This window comes from Chiloscyllium plagiosum, chromosome 35 (genome assembly GCF_004010195.1).
Source record: "Chiloscyllium plagiosum isolate BGI_BamShark_2017 chromosome 35, ASM401019v2, whole genome shotgun sequence".
Classification (NCBI taxonomy): Eukaryota; Metazoa; Chordata; class Chondrichthyes; order Orectolobiformes; family Hemiscylliidae; genus Chiloscyllium; species Chiloscyllium plagiosum.
The window spans coordinates 39,874,272-39,886,079 of NC_057744.1; the positions used below are offsets into that span (position 1 = coordinate 39,874,272).

The window sequence follows — 11,808 nt, forward strand, 5'->3', positions numbered from 1 at the left end:
AGACAGACAAAGACCCACATGCATACATATATTTTGTGTGGTGAATTTGTTTGGTACATTGCACTTTGCTTAAAAACCACATAGATTCATGTCGAACTCTGGGCTCAAAAACTGCATGAATTTATGTAATACTCTGTTATCTCACTTTTTAGATTATAATCAATCTAAACATCAGGTCATAGACAGAGAACACGGGGGCTAACACCTTCAACATATTGTCTAGCTATCACCATTGTTAACAGCTAACCCGAGAATGCAACTTTAAAAAAAAGGGTTTTGTGATTTACACATGAAAGAAGTGAAACTATCACTGTATTCTAACAGATGAAAGGCTTAACAGACAATCAATTCTTCAATGTATAATTTCAGTTACATCACACTGCAAATTTTTGCTATAAATTCTGTGTTACGACCGAGCCCTCCACAATCACCTGATGAAGGAGCGTCGCTCCGAAAGCTAGTGTGCTTCCAATTAAACCTGTTGGACTATAACCTGGTGTTGTGTGATTTTTAACTTTGCTTCTACCAAGACAGTGATATCCCATCCACTGTGATTGACAGGGGCCACACATGCATCTGACCTATCACCTAGCCCCTTCTCATTGCTCAGTGTGATTGGGTTCCCCTTGTCATCACTTTTCATCCCCCAAGCTTCTGCATTTAAAGAATCATAATCTGTCATTTCAGACAACTCCAGCAGAATACCACCACCAAACTCATCTTCCCCTCAGTCCCCCTGTCCACATTTAACAGGGATTGTTCCCTCTGGGACACCCTTGTCCATGCCATGACTGCCAACACCACTCTCCCTCCCCTCGGCACCTCCCCATATAACCGCAGAAGGTGCTACATCTGTCCTTTCATCTCCTCCCTGATCACCATCCAAAGGCCTAAACAGTCTTTCCAGGTTAAGCAGCATTTCATCTATACCTCCTCCAATCTTGTGTATTGTATTCACTGCACCTAATATGGCCTACTCAACATTGGAGAAGCCAAATCCGGACTGGGTGACCACTTTGCAGAACACCTCCAAACCGTGTACAACATGAACTCGACCTTCCTATAGCTGTGTCATTTTAACACAGCATCCTGCTTGGATGTCTGTACTCGGCATGCTGCAGTACTCCAATGAATCATAGCATAAACTGAAGGAACATCTCATTTTCAGACTAAATACTTTACAGTCTTCTGGAGTTAAATTTCAGTTTAAATACCATCAAATTGTGAACCAACTCGCATTCCTTCCCTCTCTTTTAGCTTTAGCATTCTGTTATCATGTCTTCGAGGAGAAAGTGAGGTCTGCAGATGCTGGAGATCAGAGCTGAAAATGTGTTGCTGGAACAGCGCAGCAGGTCAGGCAGCATCCAGGGAACAGGAGAATCGGGTTTCGGGCATAAGCCCTTCTTCAGGAACCTGAAGAAGGGCTTATGCCCGAAACGTCAATTCTCCTGTTCCCTGGATGCTGCCTGACCTGCTGCGCTGTTCCAGCAACACATTTTCAGCTGTTATCATGTCTTCCCCCCCGTCCTCCCACGCCAGCGGGACTGTTTGTCCTTTAAGTGTGGCAGGTAGACACACCATTGTTCTGCCATTCTTATGTTCTGATCATTTGATCTGAACTATCAACATCTTTTCTCAACAGCATCCATTACCCTCACACTAACCTCCCCACCCAAACTATAGCATAAATGCTGCCCACTACACACTTCACTCCAACTCTGATGAAGTGTCACCTAAACTAGAAACATTAGCTTGCACTCGAGATGTAGATTTGCTCGCTGAGCTGGAAGCTTCATTTTCAGATGTTTATAGCCCACTTTCTATTTATGTGTTTGGGTTGGTGATGTCATTTCCTGTGGTGACACCATTTCATCTGGTGTTGCCATTTCCTGTTCTTTTTTTCGGGCGTGGTACATGGGATCCAAGTCAATGTGTTTGTTGATAGATTAGATTTCTTACAGTGAGGAAACAGGCCCTTCACCCCAACAAGTCCACACTGACCCTCCAAAGAGCAATCCACCCAGATCCCTATATTTACCCCTTCACCTAACACTACTGGCAATTTAGCATGGCCAATTCACCTAACCTGCACATTTTTGGACTGTGGGAGGAAACCGGAGCACCTGGAGGAAACCCACGCAGACACGGGGAGAATGTGCAAACTCCACACAGTTGCCCAAGGTGTGAATTGAATCCGGGTCTCTGGCGCTGTGAGGCAGCAGTGCTAACCATTGTGCCACCGTGCCAGTTAGAATGCCATGCTGCTAGGGATTCTTGTCGTGTCTCTGTTTGGCTTGTCCTAGGATGGATGAGTTGTCCCAGTCAAAGTGGTGTCCTTCCTCATCCGTATGTAAGGATACTAGTGAGAGTGGGTCATGTTGGCGAATTGATGTTCATGTATTCTCGTGGCTAGTTTTCTGCCTGTTTGTCCAATGTATTGTTTGTTACAGTTCTTGCAAGGTATTTTGTAAATGACGTTAGTTTTGCTTGTTGTCTGAATAGAGTCTTTCAAGTTCATTAGTTGCTGTTTCAGTTGGTGGGTTTGTGGGCTATCATGATGCCAAGAGGTCTGAGTAGTGGCAATCATTTTTGAGGTATCTTTGAGATAGAGGAGAGTGGCTAGGGTTTCTGGATGTGTTTTGTCTGCTGTTTGGGTTTGTTGCTGAAAAAAAGAACAGGAAATGACATCTCTAGAGGAAATGAAATCACCACAGGAAATGACATCACCAACCCAAGGAAACTCAAACGCATAAGTAGAAAGTGTGCTATACCACCAGTGCTTCATCTAGAGGCTCACTGAAGATGTTACTTAGTCTGATGATGAAGCATCTGAAAACAAATCTTCCAGCTCAGCAAGCAAACCTACATCCAGAACTAAAAATCACACAATTTCATGTGTAAATCACAAAACCTTTTTTTAAAAGTTGCATTCTCGGGTTAGCTGTTAACAGCTGTTAAGAAGTGAAACTATCACTGTATTCTAACAGATGAAAGGCTTAACAGACAATCAATTTTTCAATGTATAACTTCAGTTACATCACACTGTAAATTTTTGCTATAAATTCTGTGTTACGATCGAGCCCTCCACTATCACCTGATGAAGGAGCATCGCTCCGAAAGCTAGTGTGCTTCCAATTAAACTTGTTGGACTATAACCTGGTGTTGTGTGATTTTTAACTTTGTACACCCCAGTCCAAAACCAGCATCTCCAAATCATACATCCAGAACGTCAACCTGAGCTACAAATCTTCTCAAATCCCATTAGCTTGCACTTTCTCCATGGATCTGTCTGACCCACTGTGATCTCCAGCATTTGTTATTTTTAGTACAGATTCCAGCAATTGCAGTAATTTGTTCCTTCATTCAATAGTTTCATTGTTTTACTTTGAACCTTTGGTTTGGATTTTAATCATGTTTAGGACCACATTCTTCAGCTTTAACGGTTTTCCATTGGTAGATGATCATTGGTTGCTTGTCCACAGACTCTTGAAAGTGGCAGGACAGAGTAATAGGGTAATTAAGAAGGCATATGGGATGCTTGCCTTCATTCATCAAGGCCTAGATTATATGAGCAAGAATAAAATTATTAGTTGTGTCTTGTCCTCAGAGGGGTTCAATCAGAAATCTAGTCCGGTTGACAAATTGACTCAACTATTACGGTTTTCTCAATCTTGTTTCATTCAATCTTAACTATTGTCAAATAATTTTTTTTTTAATTCCACTTTATTAATTTACAAGGTCACTTTTAACCTAGTCTTTTTTTTAACTGTCCAATTTGCCACTGAAATCACTCTTCTATTTCTGGAATGAGAATTTTATAGAACTTCAGAATAATTCAAAGGAAGTACACAGTTGTACACAGTTTAGTCAGATGCCTTTGAGAGAGAAAAAATTCAGGTTGTCAGGTGTATGTTGATTTTAACGAATATAGAGGGTCTTTTAAAGAAATAGTTTTAAGCTAAGAAATAACTTTGAGTATTGTAGCTTGACCACAAAAGAAGCAGGAGGGGCATTTCGCAATAAGCTCATAGTTTGTAGGGCTGCTTTTTGGACTATCAAAATAGTAAAGGATGATCTCAGAAGTCAGAAGGTTAGAAGATAAAATAACAGGAAGGCTGTAATGAACAAGAACAGCCAAATGAGACAGATTTAAAAGGAAAACAAGTGAGGTAATAATAAGTATGATCGGCTTAGGCTTGGGTGCAGGGAATAACCAAATAAGGGGATAGAATGAAATATACACTTATGAAACGTTTATTGCTTAGTGTAGGGATGTTGAGAGACGTCTCAGAAAAGTATTAAAAAACTCTGTATTTTACTGTCGGGTGTGACTCTCCTCGTAGAGCCACCCATCTTTAAAGATGTTAGAATAAATGTACTGCTTCGGAACTCTTTGACTCGGACTGAAATTATTGATTAAGTGGGTTCATTTCTCACACCTTAGAAAAGATACTACACCAATTCTATTTCCGTATAATGTTAAGAAACACTGCAAAGTGTCATGAGGAATGAACATTTCGCAGTAAGAATAACTAACCAATGTGCCAAGGCCAGTTACAGCAAATTAAATCACTATGGCTGGGCCCTTAACTAGTGTTTTATAAAGATTTAACATAGTTGGCTTTTGTATCCTTTTATTTGATTAATGCATGCTCTCATATAATTTATTAACAACATTCTCAATTTATCTTTTCATGTTAAAACAAATCTCCTGTATGCACCCCAGCCCATAAGTCTCTCTATTCCTGAAACTTCCTTGAGATGTAACACCTAAATTGTGTTCACATAATTCCTTCTTCCAAAATGTATAATTGTTGTGTGAGCTTTCAACTGTGATTTCCTTGACAATATCTATGCATTCATGAAGCCTTTTACTTTCTTGCTCAGAATTTGAAACTTTTCCAAATTTGACATTACTTACTAACTTTCAAATTGTGCCGTACACTCCCTTGTCCAGGTCACTAATATATATCACAAAGAAATGTGAATACTAACTCCTTGGGATCACCCTCCAGTGTGAGAAAAATTCATTCACCATACTCTCTGCTTTCTGTTCTTGAACCAATATCATATGCATACTATTGCTTTCGTTCCATAGATGAAGAGATAATATTTCATATCTGTCACCTCATATCATTATACTGTCTTCTCATAATATTGAATAACTTTGTAATCTGTCTTCCTCAGCCATCTTGTTCCAGAGTCCAACTGAGCCAAACTCCTCACAGTAAGTATAGACTGCTCCTGCTTCCTGTGAACCAGATGTTTTTTTTTCCGACAATCAACAGTGGTTTTCTGATCATTGTTAAACTTTTAATTCTAGATTTTATTGAATTCAAATTCCACCATCTATTATAGTAGGATTCAAACCCATATCTCCAGAACATTATCTGGGTCTCTGAATTAACAGCCCAGCCATTAGGCCATTGGAACATTATTTCAATTGCAGTTGTATCAGAGGGTATAATTGTGGCTGGACAAGTAGGGACATATGTGAATTAGTCATGACTCAGTAACCATTGCCTTTGTAATCAAAAAGTTGAAAGTCTCACTCCAGAGACTTGAGCATGAAATTAGCCTTGAAATCTCAGGGCAGTATTGAGGATGTGCCATATCATGAGGGGAGCCAGTACTATGGGATTATTGAGTTGTTAGTGTTGGGGGAAATTTCGTTTTTATTATTTGTTCATGGGATATAACTGTCTCTGGCAAGGCTAGCATTTACTGTCCCATCCCTGAGAGAGTGCTGTACATTAGAATAGCATGGTGACTCAGTGGCTACCTCACAGAGACAGGGACCTGGGTTTGAGTCCACCCTAGAGTATGGGTTTCCTCTCACAATCCGAAGATGTGCAGATTAGGTGCATTGACCATGCTAAATTGCCCATACTGTTCCGGGACGTATAGGTTAGGTGCATTAACCAGGTGTAGATGTCGATGAAAGGAGTAGGAGAATGAGTCTGGGTGGGTAACTCTTTGGAGGAGAGGTTGGGGTTGTTTTTCTTGGAACAGAGGCAGTGGAGGGGCATGCTACAGTTTGGAGCAGTGGAGGGGAGATCACCAGAGGCAATGAGGGCACGGACAGTGAGTTTGATTTTGGTCTGATAGGTCGTGGTTGGGGCGCAGGCAAGGGGGAGGTAGAACATGGTGTTGGAGAGTTGGCGTTCGGCCTCTGCGATATAGAGGTTCGTTCTCCAGACTTTGTCAGCAGATTTGATGGTGAACCGGGGGTTGTTGTGGTGTGAGTGGCATGCTGTACTATTGGAGGGGGTGAGGTTGGAGTGCGTGACGGGGATAGAGAAATTGAGGCGGCAATGTCACGTCGGCAGTCTTCAATGAAGAGGTCAAGGGTGTGTACAAGGCCTTCAGGTAGTGTCCACTGCCTCCAAACTCATAGTCCCCCAGCCCTGCACTGCCTCGTTCTACGTGCTCCCCAAAATACACAAGCCCAACTACCTTGGCCAATCTATCATCTCGGTATGTTCCTGCTCTACCGAATCCATCTCATCCTAACTTGATTCTATTCTCTGTCCCTTAGTTCAGGCACTTCCTATCTACAGCCGCAATACCAACCACGCCCGCCATCTCTTCAGCAATTTCCAGTTCCACTGCCCCCAGTGCTTTATCGTCACTATAGACTTGCAGTCCATAAATACGTCCATACCCCACAAGGATGGCCTCCAGGCACTCCGCTTCTTCCTCTCCAAAAGACCCATCCAGTCCCCTTCCACCAATATTCTCCTCCACCTTGCTGAACTGTTCCTCACCTTCAATAACTTTTTCTTTAACTCCTCCCATTTCCTCTAAATCTAGGGGGTGGGTATGGGCACCCAGATGGGCCCCAGGAATACCTGCCTCTTTGTTGGTGATATCAAACAATCCATTTTCAGTATCTACACAGTCACTGTGCCCCAACTCTTCCGCTGTTACATCGATGACTGATTCGGTGCAATTTCCTACACCCAGGCTGAAATGGAGCAATTCATCGACTTTGCCCACAACTTCCACTCCACCCTCAACTTCACTTGGTCCATCTCGGACATTTACTACAAACCTATAGACTTCCACAACTGCCTGGACTACACCTCCTCCCATTTAGCATCCTGCAAGAACTCATTCCATTCTCCCAATTCCTCCACCTCTACTCCATCTGCTCAGATGAGGATACATTCCACTTGAGAGCATCTCAGATGTCCACCTATTTTGAACAACGTGCTTTCCCTCCCTCTATCGTCCAGACAGCCCTCCAGCTCACCACCTCCATTCCCGTTCCACTGCTCGAAAAAATCCCACCCTGCCATCGCAATAAAGACAGAGTCCCCCTTGTCTTCACCTACCACTCCACCAATCTCTGCAATTAAGACGAGATCTTTAAGCACTTCCATCAATGCCAATTAGACCCCACTATCAAGAACATCTTCCCTTCCCCACCCCTCTGAGCCTCCGCAAAGACCGTTCCCTTTGACAGTCTTTGGTTTGCGCCACTCTCCCAACCGACCCACCACATCACCAGGTACCTTTCCCTACAACCAGAAAAGATGCAAAACCTGCCGGTACACCAGCCCCCTCACCTCCATTCAAACAGTCCTTCCAGGTGAGACAGGTTCACCTGCCTCTCTTCCAACCATACAGTTTACTGCATCAGGTTCTCCCGATGTGGTCTTCTCTACATCAGGGAGACTGAACGTAAACTCAGGGAATGGTTCAATGAGCATCATAGCTGGGCCCGCAGGGGACAACCAGACCTGCCAGTCACAGCCCATTTCAATTCCCCCAACTAGTCCCTTTCAGACATGACCATCCATTACCAAAATGAACTGCAGCACAAATTGAGGGAACAACACGTCATCTTCCGCCTGGGCAATCTACAGCCCGGAGGACTCAACATTGAGTTCTCCAATTTCCAGGAACCTCCCTCCCCATCCCCTGACTCCTTTCCTAGCCTCTCCACCTCCCTTCCACTGAAGACAGCCACCAACTGGATTCATTCCTCCCATTGACCAACCAGGCCGTACCCTCTACCTGTCTTCAGCTATCTCCACTTTACCACCCTGCCCTCACCACCCACTTGATCTGCAGCTCGCCCCACACCTACCCCCAGTCCTGAAGAAGGGTTACACCTGACACATCAACTTCTCCACCTCCTGATGCTACCTGGCCTGCTGAGTTCCTGTCTCTGTTGGATTCCAGCATTTGCAGTCTTTTTGTCTCTAACTGAGTTATGCTGGAGGCAGGGACTCTAAACTCTTCAAAACGTGCCTGGATCTGCACGTTAAGTGCTGTAGGTTGCAGGGTTATGGACTGTGTACAGGAAGATGGGATTAGAAAGGAAATTCAGCTGTCTTTGTGTTGACGTATGGACAAGATGCACCAGATGGCCCCCTGCTATGCTGAATCATCTCTATGGCTTCTATTCTATAGCTTCTAATCTGGGACACATCTCATCTACAGAATTAGTAATGTTTAAGGCCTCGAATCCCATTGTCTCTATCCCCTCTCTCTCTATGAGAAAGTGAAGATTGTATATGCCAGAGAGTCAGTCAAAAAAGTGTAGTTCTGGAAAAGCACAGCAGGTCAGGCAGCATCTGAGGAGCAGGTGAATCGACATTTTAGGCATTAGCCCTTCATCAGCAATGTGGAAGGGAAAGGGGGATGAGAGATAAATACAAGGGTGAGGGTGGGACTTGGAGGAAGATGTGTGAGATTTTGATAGATGGAAGCAGGTGGAATGTAATTGTGATAGGATGGTGGGGAGGGTGGAGTGGATAGTTGGGAAGGAAGATAGACAGGTAGGACAGGTTGAGAGGGCAGTGCCAAGTTGGAGGGTTGGATCTGGGATGATCTGAGGGGAGGAAAGATTTGGAAACTGGTGAAGTCAATATTGATGCCATTTTGTTGTCGGATCCTGAAGCTGAAGATAAGGTGTTCTTCCTCCAGTTAGCAGGTGAAGATGTTATGGACTAAGCCAGACAGCTCAAAACATTCTTAAGCAGACAGTCCAGACCATAACTTTGCAATTTGTTTTGGTAAGTATAGTGTGAAACTGACCATTGATTAAGTTAAGTTAGTTAGGTTGATGACTAGATTTTAAAACAGACAAAAATGTATTCACAAAATTATGCAATGAAACACAAAGAACAGAATAAAGAACCTCTACAGAACTCAACCTATTGGGCGGCATGGTGGCACAGTGGTTAGCACTGCTGCCTCCCAGTGGCAGAAACCCGGGTTCAATTCCCACCTCAGGCAACTTTAAGGAGTTTGCACATTCTCCCCGTGTCTGCGTGGGTTTCCTCCGGGTGCTCCGGTTTCCTCCCCCAGTCCAAAAAATGTGCAGGTTAGATGAATTGGCCATGCTAAATTGCCTGTAGTGTTAGATCAAGGGGTAAATGTAGGGGAATGGGTCTGGGTGGGTTGCTCTTTGGCGGGTCGGTGTGGATTTGTTGGGCCGAAGGGCCTATTTCCACACCGTAAGTAATCTAATCACTATTCAACTCGACTTAATTATGATGTTCAGAATATATACAACAATCCAATAAGCAAACTCCATTTAAAAACCAGTATCAATAGAATAAATGCTTACAAGTTGAAGTATTATGCCATCTTGGAGCATGCGTTCGATCTCCTTCTGAACCTGTGCCAATGTTAGAGAGATATGCTTGTGATAGTAATAACTCTTTCAGGTCATTTCAATTTTCTTGTGGAAGGTAACTCAATAATTTATCCCATTTTTTGAAAAGTTCCTCATTGTCTAAATGGGAATGAGGAAGTTTGAGGAATGTCCAATTCAGAATCCTCAGAACTTGGTTCTTCCTTCTGTGCTGTAATCATTAAGACTTTCTACTCTTGCTTTCCTTCCCTATCAAAATACCTTTTGAGTATATTCACATAGAGTCATAGGGATGTACAGCATGGAAACAGACCCTTCAGTCCAACCTGTCCATGCCGACCAGATATCCCAACCCAACCTAGTCCCACCTGCCAGCACCGGGCCGATATCCCTCCAAACCCATTCTACTCATATACCCATCCAAATGCCTCTTAAATTATACCAGCCTCCACCACTTCCTCTGGCAGCTCATTTCACCCTCTGTGTGATAACGTTGCCCCTTAGGTCTCTTTTATATCTTTCCCCTCTCGCCCTAAACCTATGCCCTCTAGTTCTGGACTCCTCAACCCCAGGAAAAAGATTTGCCTATTTATCCTATCTATGTTCTTCATAATTTTGTAAACCTTTATAAGGTCACCCCTCAGCATTAGACGCCCCAGCCTGTTCAGCCTCTCCCTATAACTCAAATCCTCCAACCCTGGCAACACCCTTGTAAATCTTTTCTGAACCCTTTCAAGTTTCACAACTTTCAAGTTCTGATAGGAATGAGACCAGAATTGCATGCAATATTCCAACAGTGGTCTAACCAATGTCCTGTACAGCCGCAACATGACCTCCCAACTCCTGTACTCAATACTATGACCAATAAAGGAAAGCATACAAAATGCTTCTTCACTATCCTATCTACCTGCGAGTCCACTTTCAAGGAGCTATGAACCTGCACTCCAAGGTCTCTTTGTTCAGCAACACTCCCTAGGACCTTACCATTAAGTGAATATGTCCTGCTAAGATTTGCTTTCCCAAAATGCAGCACCTTGCAGTTATTTGAATTAAACTCCATCTGCCACTTCTCAGCCCATTGGCCCATCTGGTCCAGATCCTGTTGTAATCTGAGGTAACCCTCTTCACTGTCCACTACACCTCTAATTTTGGTGTCATCTGCAAACTTACTAATTGTACCTCTTATGCTAGCATCCAAATCATTTATATAAATGACAAAAAGTAGAGGACCCAGTCTGAAAAACAACCCTCCACCACAACCCTCTGTTTTCTACCTTTGGGCTAGTTCTGTATCCAAATGGCGAGTTCTCCCTGTATTCCGTGAGATCTAACCTTGCTAATCAGTGTCCCATGCAGAACATTTTTGAACGCCTTACTGAAGTTCATATAGATCACATCTACCGCTCTGCCCTCATCAATCCTCTTTGTTACTTCCTCAAAAGACGCAATCAAATTTGTGAGACATGATTTCCCACGCACAAAGCCATGTTGACTATCCCGAATCAATCCTTGCCTTTTCAAATACATGTACATTCTGTCCCTCAGGATTCCCTCCAACAACTTTCCCAACACTGAGGTCAGGCTCACTGGTCTATAGTTCCCTAGCTTGTCTTTACCACCCTTCTTAAACAGTGGCACCACATTAGCCAACCTCCAGTCTTCCGGCATCTCACCTGTGACTATCGATGATACAAATATCTCAGCAAGAGGCCCAGCAATCACTTCTCTAGCTTCCCACAGAGTCCTCGGGTACACCTGATCAGGTCCTGGGGATTTATCCACCTTTACCTGTTTCGAGACATCCAGCACTTCCTCCTCTGTAATATGGACATTTTGAAAGATGTCACCATCTATTTCCTTACAGTCCATATCTTTCATATCCTTTTCCACGGTAAATACAGCTGCAAAATACTTATTTAGTATCTCCCCCATATTCAGTGGCTCCACACAAAGGCCACCTTGCTGATCTTTGAGGGGTGAAAATGTGTTGCTGGAACAGCGCAGCAGGTCAGGCAGCATCCAGGGAACAGGAGAATCGACGTTTCGGGCATAAGCCCTTCTTCAGGAATGAGGAAAGTGTATCCAGCAGGCTAAGATAAAAGAAGAGGGACTTGGGGGAGGGGCGTTGGAAATGCGATAGGTGGAAAGAGGTCAAGGTGAGGGTGATAGGTCAGACTGGGGTGGGGGCAGAGAGGTCA

At 43.6% G+C, this 11,808-nt stretch overlaps 1 protein-coding gene across 3 annotated transcripts in view; it reads left to right on the top strand.

Annotated features, from left to right (window-relative positions):
- The window catches only part of tespa1 (thymocyte expressed, positive selection associated 1), a 100,611-nt gene that overhangs the window by 59,730 nt on the left and 29,073 nt on the right, over positions 1-11,808 (top strand). For all 3 annotated transcript variants that reach the window (XM_043676971.1, XM_043676970.1, XM_043676972.1), the window contains one exon: positions 5,188-5,227. In XM_043676971.1, coding sequence (XP_043532906.1) covers positions 5,188-5,227 — 40 coding nt within the window. The remainder of the gene's footprint in view (positions 1-5,187; positions 5,228-11,808) is intronic.